Source organism: Ranitomeya imitator, chromosome 1 (genome assembly GCF_032444005.1).
Source record: "Ranitomeya imitator isolate aRanImi1 chromosome 1, aRanImi1.pri, whole genome shotgun sequence".
NCBI classification, from domain to species: Eukaryota; Metazoa; Chordata; class Amphibia; order Anura; family Dendrobatidae; genus Ranitomeya; species Ranitomeya imitator.
The window spans coordinates 656,250,754-656,269,151 of record NC_091282.1 but is presented as its reverse complement, the minus strand read 5'-3'; the positions used below and the strand labels follow the sequence as shown (position 1 = coordinate 656,269,151).

The window sequence follows — 18,398 nt, the reverse complement described above, 5'->3', positions numbered from 1 at the left end:
ACAAAACCTTAATAAGACCAACACAACCACTGAAACCCTTCAGCACCTCATGATTACAATTTGGGGGCGCCAACAGGTTGACAAGTGAAACTGTGTTTTTGAATCTAACCCATTAGATTCCGCAGCCACTACTGACCTTGGCACCGAAGGGTTTAGAAGCTGGGCCAAGACTGTTGCAGCAGGGTGTCAGATGTAGGTCTTGTGCCCAAACCATACCAGGACGATACCGCACTGTGTGTTAAGAGCCATACCATAAATGAACGGCACATGGCTAGGTGTTACAAACTTCATGCAAAACTTAGAAAAAACGCTAAATAAAGTTATAACGGTGTCACAAGATGTTATCCATAATAGTTATTTTCCTAATCACAAAGGGAATTATCTCACATCGTTGAAGGAGCCACAGTGCCTTAGTGATCAAACATGTAACAGATAGACTTAATGATCTTTCAATCCACAGATTGGCCACCTATGTGGCTTGTAAGCACCAGGAACACTTCAAGAGCTTGTACACAAGGATCATGAGGTGCAGGCCTTGGAAAGTGCCAGTTTATGGTGCCGTGAAGGACAGAGGGCTATGGAAAAGCTGGTTAGACTTTGATGGGGGCTATAAAATTCCCAGAATCATTAATGGCAGATTAGTCACATGTATGGAGTGGTCCAGGTCTGAGGGCATGGGTACCGGCACAGGAAACCAAAAGGACACTTACCTTAATGATAGTAAAATAAGGTAAGATTATACAAGTTTTCCTAATTTTTTACATTCTTTTTTGGCCTTCAATTTTGGAGATGCCATGAATCTGTACTCAAGGAAACGATGACATAAAAACCATACCCTTATCAAAACATTTGCCCTGTCCTCTGTGTCATCATACCATTCTGCACAATGGTTCACATTTTATAGCCACACCGGAAGTGACATCATATCCTCAGTGCCATCATATCAACCACTGTATACAGAGGACATCATATCTAATATTACCAGAGCCCTGCCCTCGTAACATATCATCCAGTGTAACCACAGCTCTGCCCTCAGTGACGTAGTATGCACTGTGACCACAGCCCTGCAAACAGGACATCATAACATCCACTGTCACCACAGCCTTGCCTTCAATTACATCATAGCATCCAATGACCACAGCCCTGCCCTCAGTGACATCATAGCATTCACTGCAACCACAGGCTTGTTCTCTGTGACATCATATCATCCACTGCAACAAGAGCCCTATCCTCAGTGACATCATGTCATCCACTGTCACCACAGCCTTGCCCTCAATTACATCATAGCATCCAATGACCACAGCCCTGCCCTCAGTGACATCATAGCATTCACTGCAACCACAGGCTTGTTCTCTGTGACATCATATCATCCACTGCAACAAGAGCCCTATCCTCAGTGACATCATATCATCCACTGTAACCATAGCCCTGCCCTCAGTGACATCATATCATCCACCGTTACCACAGCCCGGCCCTCAGTGACATCATATCATCCACTAACCACACCCCTGCCCTCAGTGACATCACATAATCCAATGTGACCAGAGCCCCGCCCTCAGTGACATAATTTTATCCACTGCAACCAGAGCCCCGCCCTCAGTGACATCATATCATCCACTATGACCACAGCCATTCCGTCAGTGACATCACATTATCCACTGCAACCAGAATCTTGCCCTCAGTGACATCATATCATCCAATGTGACCACAGCCCTTCCTCAGTGACAACATATCATCCACTGTAACCAGAGCCCTGCCCTCAGTGACATCATATCATCCACTGCAACCAGAGCCCCGCCCTCAGTGACATCATATCATCCATTGCAACCAGAGCACGGCCCTCTGTCAGCTCATATCATCCACTGCAACCATAGCCCTGCCATCAGTCACATCATATCATCCACCGTTACCACAGCCCTGCCCTCAGTCACATCATATCATCCAATGTGACCACAGCCCTGCCCTCAGTGACATCACATCATCGATTATAGCCACAGCCCTGCCCGCAGTGACATCACAACATTAAATATAACCACAGACTTGCTTTTGGTGACCTCACAACACGGATAATACATTCCGCAGATACAGTATGTAACCATCATTATAGATTAGACCTCTGTGACATCACACCATAAATGACCTATCAGATTACACGCCCTCAGTGCCTTTACATATTCAGGAACTACAAGTCACATCCTACATAAATGCAAATATTTCACTTAGTGGCGATAATATTCTGTCGCACAATGTTTGATATCATTGCACATACAGAAATACAGAGAGGGGGAGCACCGTGTGGATGATGAGCCCTAACTGCATTCTAAAAATGGCGATGAAGTCATTTATGACATCATCGAAATATCAATGGCAGTGAAGTCATAGCTTCTAACAGACTTCAGGATTTCTGGATTTGCGTAAGTAACACAGCTGGGATAATTAAACCCGATGGCATGGGATATCGCCCCCATGTCTGTGTCTCGAAAAGATTCTTCAGAGTAAGATGATGTCATGGCTGATGACATCATAAACTGTGTCAGATATGCCGTAAACAGTTTACGAGATAATGCTGATAGTTCTTCCTTCTTGCAAATGTTCAGCATTCCAATAATAAAATGTGAAGTAGGAGTACTCGGTTATTAGTTATCTGTGGTGTTACATAGGACTGCAGCATCTATTTATCTGTAATAAGTTATCGGTGGTGTTACATAGGACTGCGCAGATGATGCAGCCACAAAGAGTTAAGTCACAGACTCAGCCCTGCAAACAAAATCCTAAGTGAAAAGGACTAAGGTCTAGGAAGTCGTGGCGATAATAAAAACTGGATCGCAGCAGGCAGACTACATGAAAAATATTTGAAAAAAATAAAAAAATAAATACATAAAATAATACATACATAAAAATAAATATTTGGCTTTTCTTAGCTGGCGTTAGACGCTCTCCAAGCCCAAGTGTTAGATAAGTCAATAGAAGTACAACACAAAAAGTTGCATTTTTCGGCATTTTGGTAGAGCCCTGAGGCCCAGGTAGGTGAGGACAGGTGCGTTGTACACAGGCCACGCGTTTGATTCCTTATATCTGTTCTTGCCAAGTTAACCTCCCGGCTGCCACACGGTATTTAATACTGGCACCCCCCACCACCACCTTCCTCATCCATGTAACGAGGGTCTGCCATCACACCACAAGGCGTAGACTGGAAACCTGCATAGCACTTTACCCAGGCCGATGCCGAACACACAGAGCAGGTTTGACTGCAAACCTATTCTTCTCCAGCTCCGCAGTCGCCGATTTTACGAGGGGGAAAGAGGGCGGACCCCACACCCATCGCCTCACGGCGATATAAAATCCCCGTTGAGACAAAGTGAGGCCTCGGGATTTGGATTCAGCCCCGACTCAAATAGTTTTATTGTGGCACGGAAGGAATAAAGGCCCTCACCACACAATGTGACACATTCACAACCATCGGCGCCCCCCAGGATCACCCCGCTGACGGATAGGCACTAAATGTCACAAGGAATAATTGGCATTTTATTGCGCCGTCCAGTCTACGAGGGCGATCCTGCCCTTCGCCTCCATTGTCTGCGCGGAAGGGAAGAGATAATATGGATTACAGTCCCTTTGTCCCTTCCGAAAAGACCCTAATCCCCAACAACACCCCATTATCACCACCCCCCTTCATCTATGTGACCTTGAGTCGATGTTAGATTGTAAGCTCTTCTGCTGCTTCTTTCACGAGAGACAAATATTCCCCCCCCATCCCTGGATTATTTGCATACGATGTGGTTATACGAGACCTCGGAGGACAGTCGGCCAGAGAGTTCAGGATTTTCGGGGGCCGAATGTAATATATTGATTTGGGGGGGGGAGGTTATACAAATAGGATTGGGGCGACTATGCCGATACCACATTAGCCCAGGGCCGGTGTATGCGGTGACCATAGAGGGCACCCGGCTGGGCTTTGAGGGCCACTTCAACTATGGAAAAGGGAATGTCTTGGCACATAGCAATGCCGATGTACCACCAAGGCAACCAGAGTGAGAAAAAAAGGAAAACGATAAAATTAACCGAATCAAACAAAAGATCAACAAGTCCCCAACATCCAACGGTGCCCGGTGTTAGGGCATGGGTTACCAGGCGCAACACCTTTGGCTTACCTGGTGGAGAAGGGCCCATGGATTTCCTGGGATATACGCATGGATAAGAAGGGGTGGTGTGTAGGTCCTGGTGGCCAGACCACCTAGCACACCATAAGCCGTCAGAGGGCATGAAGCTGGACCGCCCAGATCCAATCCACCCTCTACCTGTTGCCAGCGTGCCAGGGATCCTTCATTAGTGGCAAATTGTATTACAGGAGGTAGGAGGCTGGCAGGGACCTCCCGCCTCATGGGATGAGGACGCACATGTTGGAGACGCACCCCAATAATTGCTGCATTGGCAGGGATGATGGACGGTGTCAATACCTGTGCCCAGGCTGCATTTGCTAGGGGCAATTTTGCCAGAGAAGCTTGCACTCTGCTCTCCAAGCTCCGTGTCTTAATTCCCCCTCTCTCTCCTCCTTTCTATTCCTGCCTGAACTCCCTGCCAGCCTGCAACTTGCAAACATAATAGTAGGTGTGCCCCATGATGGTGGAGCCCACCCACTCTTTCAATCAAGCGCCCATTGTTTCCACAGCAACAACCAATGAAGCTGTCTGCTGCCAAGACTGCCCTGCTGCTGTCTACCCATCACAGGCTGAGCAGCTGCAGCCAATCAGCTGTAGTTACAAGTGCACTATGGGAAATGTAGTCCTGTGCTCTGGCTGGAGACATGGCTGCTATGCTGTCTCCCTCTGGTGGAAGCTTAGTGTACTGCACCACACCTAAAATTTCTAACCTAAGAAATGCACATTCTGCAAATTTGCAAAAAAAATTCTGTTATTTAACCCAGTAAATCTGGATCCATATGATAAAAACACAAAATGCATCAACGATTATGAAAAACATCTCCCAGTTCTGCATGATTCTTCAGATATTCTACTAAGCTCAGAAACTGCCTTTCATCTACTTTTTCTTGCATTTTTTTTTCTTTTAAAGTTTTTGTAATTTGTTTACATAATTTTAACATATAATTTATATACATTTTTACATGAATTTATATAAATATTAAAATAGTAAAAAAATATATCAAAATTATTAAAAATATAATACATATTTGCTAGCCACCTTAGGGAGAGACCCAAGTTGGGCTAAATGTAGCGGGACGAAAGAGACCGAAAAGCCGAAAAGAGATGATTTGCATAGCTCCGCCTACTGCAAAGGATTCTGGGTAAACCTGCTATTCTTTGTATTATGCTGCTTGCAAGTACTTTCCGTTTCAGGAAAGCATCCACTATAAAAATATAATTACATTATTTTAATATTATAAAATATAAAAATACTATATAAGTATTACTATAGTATTTAATTTATAATATTATTATAATATAAATTTAACAAAGTCTTAAACGTTGAACTTAAATTTTTATTTTGCAATATCTTATTTTAAGGAAAATAATAAATGGAAATGGAAAAGAAAAAAAATAAATAAAAAATTATTTCTGGAAATAATAAATATATATTTTAAAAAAAACCTATATTTTTGCATAAATTTTAATTTAGCAATATCCTTCATTTTTAAGGTGGAAAAAAATTTTTTATTTTACTGCGTTAATAAATGGCACCCCCTTGTGGTCACAGTAGATAACACTAAATTATAAAAGTAACATTTTCCATTTTATTTGAATATGCAAATATTTTCATATTTAAGTTAACAGAGGAGCATTGCACGGCCTATAGGTCTCCTTACTCCAACTTGGCTCTCTCCACATGGAGACATATTGTCGCTTAGTAAAACATTTTGTAAAACTGACATTTACAAATTATAACATTTTTGGGAAGAAGAGGGGGGTGAAGTTTGGTTTCTGTACAAGTGAGCAGAGCTTAGCAACTTATCTGCCATTTGTTACTACAAAAAATGATACATTGTAGAGCGAAACGAGCATCCGGTCACAATTCGGTGGCAGCTCCTGCACTTTCCTTATGTCTAAAGCCCTTTGGGTCACCTCAACCCATAAAGTAGGGGGTTAACTGTACCTCAGAGTAGATATCCAAAGAGAAATGTTGGAAAATTCAGTTCAGGCAGTTGAGGATTGATGGAGTCCATCCATGATTTTCCTTTTTTTTGGCCTCAGGATTATTGTATAACATCTCACGCATGGAAACTATTTTGCCCATATTCTGGACTTCTAGATTGGCCAAGTCATGGATTTTCAGAATATCAGAACTTTACTGTATCAGGAGACTGCAATTTACTAGCTGTCACAATTCCTCCTTTTAGTGAGGGGAGTGGCAGCTCAGGCATCCAATCTGGGGTATGCTGAGTTGTCAGTATTTCTGAGTGACAGTTCATTCCTAGAGGTGTCTCATGTTTGGAATAATTCCCAGGCTATTTAGCTGGCTGTCTGCCTCTTGTCACTGCCAGTTTTAGCTCTGCTCAGTTTGGTGTGTGTTTGCTCTGTGCTGTGAGTTCTAGTATTTTGATCTTTGTTGACCGACTTTGGATTTTCCTTTGACCATCCTTTTAATAGCCCCTTTGTCTCGATCTGCTACGTTCTTCAAATTCTGACCTCAACTATGTCTTTGCCTCACTCATCTGTTTATGGCATAGCCGCCCGGGTTTTTGATATCCGTAGTGACTAGCTTGATATTACAATTGGCCAATGTCAGGAAATAGAAAGAAGTTCTGACTACTTCAATCATACATACTGAGCTCTCAGCTGCAGTTTCCTGTGCAGAAGGCTGAAATCCTAAACCCCTCATTTTCCCCCTCCCTCAAGAATTTATATGGCTCTGTGCTGCAACAGACAAGTCTCCCTACCTTCCTCATTCCCCCATCCACCTGATACTGGCTAAAACTGGTACAGAAAGCATGGAATTCTATTGTTCGTCTAAGGTTATATATATTGGCACTGACCATGGCTAGAGATATAAGGATTATATATTCCGGATGTCCATCGAGAGATCTATAACCCCTTGAATTGTTGGGAGCTAAACCTAACGAGTGCAAGGAGCAGGTTTCTCCGCAAGCGGGTCATGTATCTGCACCTTGTTTACACTTAAAAGAATCCCCCCCCCCCCAACGTGGTACACATCCTGATCATTGCGTCTTTCGCATACGAGGTTCATATAGTGAGATATGTATAAAAAAGGTTGCCATAACTCTAAGAAAATGGGAGGATTCAGCCTCTAAGTGAGGTCACCAGAGGGGGAGTGCCTTGGTTTTAGGCTGGGACATAAGTGAATGAAGCAGCAGTCTTCATGTGTCTTTTGTCCAGGGTCTAGCTGCTATACAGGGGTGATGCATCTGGATATATGCTCGCCCTTCCCCCACAGCACACGGTCCGCCATAAGATCAAATCATCTGAACGAAATGTAAGTGTTCTTTCAACTTTAATCCCATTTTATTTGTAATTGTACTGAACATACGATACTTGTCTTCTTTATAATATCTTTTTATACTTCTGTAAACACTGCCTACCTTTTTTGGAGTAAAATATAAAATTACTAGCTTTGTCTCTCCTTGCTCTTTAACGAACCGTCACATCCTCTGAAGTGAATTACTAATCTGGGTTGGCTCCGCACCCGTTAGTAACTAAGGAATTGGAGTGGGTGGAAGCGTAATTTGTCCTGTGCATTGGGAGGCTTTATAGTGACGGTGGCGTTGATAATTATTGTTCCCGCCTGAGTGGTAGTTCTATCGCCCTTGCTGCAGTGTGCCCTTTTGCCAGTACAAAGTAAAGCAGCCTTTCTGGTGACTAATTAACCTAGGTGCAGTACCCGGTCTGACCTGAGGGTAAGGGGGGTGCCAGAGAGCTGCAGGTTCCAAACCGGAAGTGGGATATAGATAAATCCCCTTCAGAAAGGAACCAGGGGCAACCAAACAACCCCGGTTCATGACAAATTGGTGTGAATGTTGGGGAAGAGAAGGGTATCCTCCCCGTGAACCATGACAGCCATACACTTGCTTTTTCGCCAGTAAGGCCGGGTCACACTTGCGAGTGCAGTGCAAGAAACTCGCGCGAGTCTCTCGCATCGATACCCGACACTTCTGCAGGCACTCGGGATCCGAGCGTTCAGCTGCATGTATTTTCATACAGCTGAACGCTCCGGTCCTGAGTGCCGGCGGCAGTGCCGGGCATTGATGCAAGAGACTCCCGCGAATTTCTCGCATTGCACTCGCAAGTGTGACCCCGACCTAAACATCCTGTTCACACATTCTGTGACCAGGTGGCAAATCTGACGCAGATGATTCAGGATCTGCCTTAGGAATGCCAGTGTCTTGTGTCTTCGCAATATCAGTTGCAGGGTCAGATAATTAGTTTAATGAAAACTTCCCAGCCTTGTACTGCCGGCAATGGCTGTAACATTGGTTCTTTCTGACGTACAATTTGTCTTTCCAGAACCTGTAATGGCCCTCCCTGATACATTTTCAGTAGAGAAAAACTAGTTTAGGGTATTCAAGGAGACCTGTAGGCTATTTTTTACTCTGCAACCTCAGTCTTCAGAGGACGAGTTCCAGCAGATGGGAATAATCATGTCCCTACTGTGAGGGGGCCCTCAGACCTGAGCATTTGTCTGAAAAATTATGTGAACGCAAGTTTATGTAATGGTCATATCTGTCCTTCTTCCTCCCCTGTAGTTAGTGGATGTTTCTTAGTAAACAAAATATGGTGGCCTCCGTTCTTGTGTTGATTTCCGAGAAGCAAGCAAAATCACAGTTAAGAATCCATACCCACTTCTTCTTACCCCGGCCATCATCTTATAGGGGCTCAATAGTTTTCTAAACTGGACCTTAGAGGGGCTTACTTAATTTGATACGCATACTGAAGGGTCATGAGTGGAAAACTGCATTTTTAACATCTGAGGGATTATTCAAAAATGTTGTCACACCTTTTGGATTATCCACTGCACCAGCAGTGTTTCAAAACTTTATGAGTTATATTTTTTGTGATTAAATTGGGAGATTTGTTGTGATTTACTTTGATGATTTTTTTTTTGCCTTTTTTTGGACTCTCATCAGGAACATGTTCATATATTAGAAAGGTTGAGGGACAATTCTTTTGTTTGTGAAAATTGAGAAATATATTTTTTTGGTCAAGAAATTTCAATCATAAGGTTCATTTTATTGACTGGTGAGTGTAAGATGCATCCTGGGAAGGTACAAGCCATAATAGATTGGGTCTAACCTAGTGACCTGAAAGCATTGCAACGTTTTCTATGATTCTCCAGCTATTATAGGAAGTTCATTAAGGGTTTCTCTCCGATTGCTAAACCTCTTACTTACCTCACACATACGGGGAGGCAGACCTCAAGGTTTGGTCACTTCAAGCTATTAAGGCTTTTGAAAAATTAAGAGTGTTTTATATCCGCTCCTGCTCTAATTCAACCGAGACTTCAGGAGCCATTCATTGTGGAGGTTGATGCTTTGGAGGACGGGGTAGGGGCCGTTTTATCTCAGGGTTCAAAACTCTGACCAATTTGTGGCCATGTGCCTTTTCTCAAGAATATTTTTGTCTTCTGAAAGAAATTATGATGTTGGGATTCGTGAGTTACTCGCTGTGAAATTAGCCTTTGAGGAATGGAGACATTTTTTGGAGGAGGCAGTTCATCAAGTTACTGTGGTCAAGGACCGTATATTGAATCAGCTAAACGGCTATGTCCTAGACAGGCCAGATGGTCATTATTTTTCTCTAGGTTCAATTGCTCTAATCACATTCAGGCTGGTGTTCAAAATAGTAAGGCAGATGCATTATCACGCAGTCATAGTTCAGTTTCTCCTCCAGAACCCCATCCGCTGTTCTCCCTAGAGGCATTGTGGTTTCTGTGGTATCCAACCTCAGAGTTGGAGGCTAAGATCCGTAAAGTCTAGTCGTTGGCCCCATCCGCCACTCCAGGGTCCAAATTATTTGTACCTGTGAACCTAGGATTGCATTTGTTGCAGGAGTTTCATGATTCTGTCTTGGACATCCTGAGGTCACAGCTACGCAGAAAGCAATTCCTAGGCTTTTTTGCTACAAATAATGTTATTAAAGATGTTGTATTTGTGTTTAGTGAGCACAAGTCTGTCATAACCGGCCAGCCGGGGAATTGTTTCCATTGCCATTTTCGGAAAGACCATGGACTCATCTATGCATGGATTTCATAATGGTGGAAAACATTTCTGGTGGAAAACTTATTTGGGTAGTGGTTGCTCGATTCAGTAAACAGGCTAATTTTGTTCCTTTATCAGGGTTACCAAATGCTAAGACACTTGCCTGGTTGTTTATTTGCCATGTTGTCAGATTACATGGAATTCCTCTTAACATAAGTGCAATATGTCTCGAAATTCTAGAAGGCGTATAGTAAGAAATTGGCGGTTCATTGTCATTTTCCTCTGCCTACCATTCTGAAAACAATGGTCAGACTGAGAGGACAAATCAAACTTTGGAACAAATTTTAACCCCTTCACGACCTCTGCCGTACTAGTACTGCGCAGGTCACTTCCCTCCCTTTGATGTGGGCTTCGGCAGTGAGCCAACATCTTTCCCGGTACATGTGAGCTGTTTTGAACTTGTTAAATGCCACTGTCAAACTCTGACAGTCATTTAACACGCGCTTCCAGCCATCGGGCCAGAATTCCGCCCACCGGTGACCCCCGTCACATGATCGCGGGTCACCCGTGGGTTTGCATGACAAACGGAGGTCTCCTGGAGACCTCTATGGTTGTCACTGCTGGCTTGCTGTGAGCACCGCCCAGTGGTCAGCGCTCATAGAAAGTCAGCAATTCTGCTACATATAGGTGATCTGATCATTGCCTGTATGTAGCAGAGGCAATCTGGTTGTGGCAGCTTCTAGTTTTCCATGGAGATTATTGAAGCATGCCAAAAGTTAAATAAAAAAAAAAGTTTTTAAAAATATAAAAAAAAATAAGAATGTAAAAGTTTAAAATCACCCCACTTTCGCCCCATTCAAAATAAAACAATAAAAAAAATCAAACATACACAGATTTTGTATCGCAGTGTTTAGAATCGCCCGATCTATCAATAAAAAAAAAGGATTAACCTGATCGCTAAACGGTGTAGCAAGAAAAAAAAGTCAAAACGCCAGAATTACGTTTTTTTGGTCGCCGCAACACTGCATTAAAATGCAATAACAGGTGATCAAAAGAACGTATCTGCACCAAAATGGTATCAGTAAAAACATCAGCTCGGCACGCAAAAAATAAGCCCACACCCAATCTAAGATCACAAAAAATGGAGACGCTACGGGTCTGGGAAAATAGCACAATGTTTTTCCTTTTTTTAGCAAATTTTGAATTTTTTTTTTACCACTTAGGCTACTTTCACACTAGCGTTATTTTCAATACGTCACAATGCGTCGTTTAGGGGAAAAAACGCATCTTGCAAAGTTGTTTGCAGGATGCGTTTTTGCCCCATAGATTAACATTAGCGACGCATTGCGACACGTCGCAACCGTCGTGCGATGGTTGCGCCGTGTTGTGGCGGACCGCCGGGAGCAAAAAACGTTACATGTAACGTTTTTTGCTGCAGACGGACCGCTTTTTCCGACCGCGCATGCGCGCCCGGAACTCGGCCCCCACGCCTCACAATGGGGCAGCGGATGCGATAAAAATCTGCATCTGCTGCACCCGTTGTGTGGCGCAAACAACGCTAGCGTCGTTGCGTCTGCACGTCGCATCGCGACGTGCAGCGCACGGCGCTAGTGTGAAAGTAGCCTTAGATAAGAAGAACCTAGACATGTTTGGTGTCTGTGAACTCGTAATTACCTGGATAATCAGTGGAAGGTCAGTTTTAGCTTTTGGTGAACATGGTAAAAAAAAATCCAAAAAATGTTGTGGAATTGCACTTTTTTTGCAATTTCACCACACTTGGAATTTGTTTCCCGTTTTTGAGTACACGATATGGTAAAACCAATAGTGTCGTTCAAAAGGACAACTCGTCCAGCAAAAAAACAAGCCCTCAAATGGCCATATTGATGGGAAAATAATAAAAGTTATGGCTCCGGGAAGAAGGGGAGCAAAAAACATAAAAGAAAAAACGAAAAAGGGCAGGGTCTCAAAGGGGTTAAGATATTTTATTTAAGCTCAGCAGGAGGACTGGTCTTCAATTTTACCTCTTGCTGAGCTTGTCGTTAACAGTAAGGTCAATCAGTCCACTTTGACCTTGCGTGTTTTGGTAATTATGGTTTTCATCTCCATTTTGGTGAGTTTTCTAGCATTAGTTCTGATGTCTTAGGATGGAGTTCGCCATACAGAAACTCGGGAATGTTTGGAGGTAGGTTAAAAAAAATATGGTGGTCGTTCAGATTCACCAAAAACTAAAAGGTAATAGGTTTGATTGTCATCCAAAATCATTAAACGTAAAGTGCAGTTGGCAAAGTTAGGTCCGAAGTTCGAGATTCTGAATGTTGTCAATCCAGTGGCTTTTAGGTTGAAACTTCATCCATTTCTTCACGTCCCTAACTTCTTCCAAATATCCCTGTTAAATAAGTTTGTTCCTTCGATTTTGTCTCCCTCATCCATGCTGCCTTCAGTTTCTGTCAATGACCGTTCAGAATACAAGGTACAAAAAATTGTGTTTTCTCGGAAGGCCCGTAATTCCCTCCAGTATTTCATTCATTGGGAGGGATATGGACCAGATGAGTGCTCCTTTGACCATCCTTTCGCCTAGGCCCTTTGTCTTGATCCATTATCTTCTTGGATTTCTGACCCCGAACTGTAACCTGACTACACGTTTGCCTCACCCCTCTGTGACGCACCCTCCTTACTTTACACTTCAGACTCATAAGTAGTGACTAGTGTCACACTAACATTTTATGTGCAAAGAAACTTAAAAATTGGTTGGTTTAAACTATGCAGTGACCGAATCTCGTGAAGTGTTGAAAATTGCACCCCCAAGGTGAGAAATTATAGGATTCAGTTACCTTATTTACCACCAGGACTATTATTTATTCTGTTTTTTGAGGGTTTTTTTTTACCATCAAGTATATGTGCTTTATTACAAGCCATCGCTGATGTCCTCCTTAGGTCACTGTACAGTGGCTCCTGTTGTGCCCGTCCTGGTCAGGGGGTTGGTATTTTCAGTAATAACACTCAATGCTTAGCTGGTGGTTTCTTTGTCCTTGTTGATCCAGTGTTCTTTTTCCCCTCCGGATGTGGCTCGTTGTATCAAGCATCGGATATTTCTATACAAAGACAGAGCTGATGACTAAATCAGCAATACACGGGGAGCAGAACCTACTGATTACATCACTCACAGACCACATGTATCGCCCATGTCAGAATCCTCCAGATTATCTTGTATCTGCCGTTTAATATCATCCACATAAAACCATCTATGGTTCTCTATGGCTAAAGTGAACAGCATAGGCACCGAAATACACCTTCAGAGTAAGGCAGATCCTGGATCCTTATACCCGTGCCCCAAGACAGGTAGGTAAGATAATGGCAATAGAGGTGTTACTAACTGGTAGAAAGAAGACTTATTTTCTTACTGACGTCTCCCCACTCCCCCTTGGCTGCTTATCTGTATTTACTTTTAAAATAGTGAGAAATCCTTAATTGACGCAGCAGTTAATGCCCCATAATCCAGGAGGTTTCCTGACGGCGGAGCGGCAGCCAGTCATGTGACAACTCATGCTTTTCACAAACAGATTAGAAATTTCGAGAAGTGACAAATTATGCAAATTGCATCCAGTCACTAGAGGGTCTACTCATTAAATGGGAAAATGGTGGCACCAGCGATATACAAACATAGAAATGGCCTCATAGGAAAAATCAAAATGAGTTCCCCTTGATTGCCCCTGCCATGTCTTTGTAGCCATGTCCTTACAGTACCGCTGGAGATGCTAGTATTGCACATGTTCTCACTCCCCAGTAACGAGAACAGAGACAACCAGGGCTGGCCCCTGCCTATTTCTAAGGGCCCCATAGCAGACAAACATTTTGCCTCTATGATCTTTATGCCCCTGCATGTTGTGTATGTGGGATGATTTTAGAATATATTAATCTTTTATTTTTTAGGGGGGTATCACAGGTAATGTTATTGGAATTTAATTATATCATTGGATGATCAGTGGTAACCAGGTTATTACAAAGGGGCTGAAGATTAGAGGAAAAGTCATTACAGAGAGACTGAAAAAAAGAGGAAAGGTCATTAAACAAGGGCTGAAGTTTAGAGGTAAGGCCTCAACACAAGGGCTGAACAACAGATGAAAGCTCATTACATAAAGGGTGAAGAGTAGAGGAAAAATCATTGTATAAGTTTGAGGTGTTTCCTCAAACCGGTGTAATGACCTTTCCGCTATTCTTCGGCCCCTACGTTATGACCTTTCCTCTGCTCTTCAGCCCCCTGTGTAGAGACCTTTCCTCTATTCTTCAGCCTCTTATTAAATTAGCTTTCCTCTAATCATATGAAATGATTATTCCTTCATTCATCAGCCTCTATCAGGACATGACTCCCACATGTTAATTCCAACATACAATGCTTCATCGACATACTTATTTATTTTACTCACTTATATAACGCAGTTAATTCCTCAGCGCTCTACAGACATAATCACTGTCCCCATTGGGGCTCACAATCTACATTACCTGTCAGTCTTTGGAGTGTGGGAGGAAACCCACACAAACACGGGGAGAACATACAGATGTTGTCCTTGTTGGGATTTGAACCCAGGACTCCAGTGCTCCAAGGCTGCAGTGCTAACCACTGAGCCACCGTGTTCCCCGATAATCTACATAAATGCTACGTGTTGCACTCATTGCCTTCATTATATTCCATAGTCGCCGGGAGAGTAACGCTTGTCACCTAATGTGGTTCTGGAACTGTATCACAGCCTTTTCCTGCTCGGTTGTCTCTATGGATCCACGCCGGAGCTGGCGGATTTCATGAATAGCGTCCACTCCAGTGATCTTTCTGGATTTTACCAGATAGCAAGCCAACATGGTACCAGTCCGGCCATAACCGTGAAGGCAGTGAACTGCAACAGCCTAGGCGAGAAGGTTGAATGTCAGATGTTGGGGGTAATGTGACAGTAACAGACCACCACTGTACATCATTTTTAAAATATGCCTACTTGGTGTCAGAGGATGGAGGGCAAAAGACGAACAGATCGAATTGTTCTCACAGCAGAGGGTTTGCTACAATTATATCCAGTCTAGACAATCATCCATGAGGTAAACAGTCTGTATTCACACAGGATTGCCTGGGTTGAAACCTGTGACAAACCCTCAGCTGTGACAACTATTAGGTCTGTAAAAGAGTTAGACCCTCACCATAACATATCACCCGCAGGTCTGACACTCACCTCTCCTTTGACTCTGGCATCCTCCACAATCTTCAGGAAAGTCTTGATCTGCTCCAGGCTGGGTGGGCAGAAGTCCATGATACGGATACGGTGAAGAGTGATGCCAGGGCAGGTGTCATGGTAAGGGGGTTTGTGCTCCGTCAGGGTCACGAGGTGTCGGATACCATTCTCGTAGAGGTAGTCATAATGAGCCGGTAGACGGGGCATCGCCATGCCAGCCATAAGGCCGGGTTCCACCCAGGAAAAGTTGTGTGGTGGGACAGGGGGCATTGCTGTAAGAGAGGTACAAAAAGGGTAGAGGTGACAGCCAATAAACTAAGACTGGCACCTATTACGTTACTGGAAATGTAGTGGAATACCACCAATGTAGTGTGGCATTTTGCATTTAGGCTGCCCTTGAAGCACACAAGATGGCAGAAGGGCTGCAGCTTGCCCATTGTGCAATGGTTGCCATACTCTAGGTGCCAGTAAGATGCAAATGTAGGTCCTGGTTGATGGAGAATGAGAGAGTCACAGTGAAAAGGGCACTAAGTGCTCCTGGTCTTACTGCATGGGGCAACAAGGCTTTGTCTCCCAACAGACAGCACCCAGTCACCCAGTGCTGATGGGGATGAATGGGAGATGCCAACAAGACCAGGGCGGGTGCTACAGATTTGATGTTCGTCTCCTGGTCTGACTAGTGTATAAGACAGGTCAACAGAGGACATGGTCTGCCTAAAACCTAGCATATTTGGACATTGGTGCCCCTTGTAAATTATCATAGAATTTATATGATTTGCACATGGGATTAAAAATAATGCCAGAAAAATGGACAAGAGACCACATTGTAGCTTCTGCAGGGCATCAGTTGGCACAAACCTACAATCAGTGGCAGGAGACATACATAGCCATTCACCAAACGTATATTAGGACACAGTGTAACAAGAGCCCCAACCTCACCAGTGCCAGGACAGAGGCCACAGCCTGGGTCACAGTAGGGTAGGGGTAACCTGGCCCCAAAATAAAAATAAAAAACCTTGGTAAAGTTCTCTTTTCTGCCGAGTTGGGTTTAATCCCTTGATGGGAGAGCTGGGTGTCAATCAATGGATACTAGCGGTCACCAACGTCTCCAGCCATCACTAGTATGGCCAATAGGGCGGGAACCGTGAGCTCACTACACAGTAATGACGGACCCACTAATTTGTCATGAGCACACAGAGGAATCATGTCATGCAGCACTCAGTCTATGCATTCATTAATTGGAAGGGTGCACTCAAGCTAGGAAAGACCCCAATGCAGACATGGAGCCAGGAAGGGGGGGAGAGCAGAAGCCATTCAGATGTGCTGTCAGAAAAGTCCAGGACAGGACCCCAGCTGTATCAAGTCCCTCTACCTACCAACCCCAGGGTCACCAGATCACGTGCAATCTCTTCAAGGGCCGAACATAAAACCCCATTACCCCTACTCCAACCACCTAGACCTGAGTAACAACACCCTGCACCCAGCACTGACCTAACACTGCAGCCAGGAATACCCTCTAAGTGGCATCACGTGATAGGGCCTAGGGACTGGAAAACAAGAGCTGCAGCATTCCCCAGCAAGGGACAGTGTGCAAAGCACAAAGCTTGGACATTGCAGAAAACGGAGATCACATTACAACCTGCATATATACACAGCACAGTACTTCTCCTGTCCTGTATACTGGGTGTAATTCTCAGTATCTGTATTATTCTGTATATATACACTGCACAGTACCACTTCTCCTGTCCTGTATACTGGGTGTAATTCTCAGTATCTGTATTATTCTGTATATATACACTGCACAGTACCACTTCTCCTGTCCTGTATACTGGGTATAATTCTCAGTATCTGTATTATTCTGTATATATACACTACACAGCACCACTTCTCCTGTCCTGTATACTGGGTATAATTCTCAGTATCTGTATTATTCTGTATATATACACTACACAGCACCACTTCTCCTGTCCTGTATACTGGGTGTAATTCTCAGTATCTGTATTATTCTGTATATATACACTACACAGCACCACTTCTCCTGTCCTGTATACTGGGTATAATTCTCAGTATCTGTATTATTCTGTATATATATACTGCACAGTACCACTTCTCCTGTCCTGTATACTGGGTGTAATTCTCACTGTCTGTATTATTCTGTATATATACACTGCACAGTACTTCCCCTGTCCTGTATACTGGGTGTAATTCTCAGTATCTGTATTATTCTGTATATATACACAGCACAGTACTTCCCCTGTCCTGTATACTGGGTGTAATTCTCACTATCTGTATTATTCTGTATATATACAGTGCACAGTACCACTTCTCCTGTCCTGTATACTGGGTGTAATTCTCAGTATCTGTATTATTCTGTATATATACACTGCACAGTACCACTTCTCCTGTCCTGTATACTGGGTGTAATTCTCAGTATATGTATTATTCTGTATATATACACTACACAGCACCACTTCTCCTGTCCTGTATACTGGGTATAATTCTCAGTATCTGTATTATTCTGTATATATACACTACACAGCACCACTTCTCCTGTCCTGTATACTGGGTGTAATTCTCAGTATCTGTATTATTCTGTATATATACACTACACAGCACCACTTCTCCTGTCCTGTATACTGGGTATAATTCTCAGTATCTGTATTATTCTGTATATATATACTGCACAGTACCACTTCTCCTGTCCTGTATACTGGGTGTAATTCTCACTGTCTGTATTATTCTGTATATATACACTGCACAGTACTTCCCCTGTCCTGTATACTGGGTGTAATTCTCAGTATCTGTATTATTCTGTATATATACACAGCACAGTACTTCCCCTGTCCTGTATACTGGGTGTAATTCTCACTATCTGTATTATTCTGTATATATACAGTGCACAGTACCACTTCTCCTGTCCTGTATACTGGGTGTAATTCTCAGTATCTGTATTATTCTGTATATATACACTGCACAGTACCACTTCTCCTGTCCTGTATACTGGGTGTAATTCTCAG

General features: G+C 43.4%; 2 protein-coding genes across 3 annotated transcripts in view; both read right to left on the bottom strand.

The window, feature by feature from the left end:
* The window catches only part of IGSF9 (immunoglobulin superfamily member 9), a 143,991-nt gene extending 139,421 nt beyond the window's left edge, over positions 1-4,570 (bottom strand). Inside the window, exon 1 of the mRNA XM_069728767.1 lies at positions 4,152-4,570. The gene's annotated coding sequence lies outside the window, so the exon portion shown is untranslated. The remainder of the gene's footprint in view (positions 1-4,151) is intronic.
* Positions 4,571-13,029: 8,459 nt separating this feature from the next.
* DUSP23 (dual specificity phosphatase 23) lies at positions 13,030-16,922 on the bottom strand. 2 transcript variants are annotated; one of them, XM_069728766.1, is made up of 4 exons: positions 16,758-16,840; positions 15,382-15,653; positions 14,883-15,064; positions 13,030-13,257 (listed from the first exon to the last, which is right to left on the bottom strand). In XM_069728766.1, the coding sequence occupies exons 2-4, from the start codon at positions 15,649-15,651 to the stop codon at positions 13,173-13,175; spliced, it is 537 nt and encodes a 178-aa protein (XP_069584867.1). In that variant the 5' UTR covers positions 15,652-15,653; positions 16,758-16,840; the 3' UTR covers positions 13,030-13,172. The 2 variants fall into 2 exon arrangements, with proteins under 2 accessions (XP_069584867.1, XP_069584866.1); XM_069728765.1 differs by lacking the exon at positions 16,758-16,840 and adding an exon at positions 16,873-16,922 and having other exon boundaries at positions 13,031-13,257.
* Between the last annotated feature and the right edge of the window lie 1,476 nt (positions 16,923-18,398).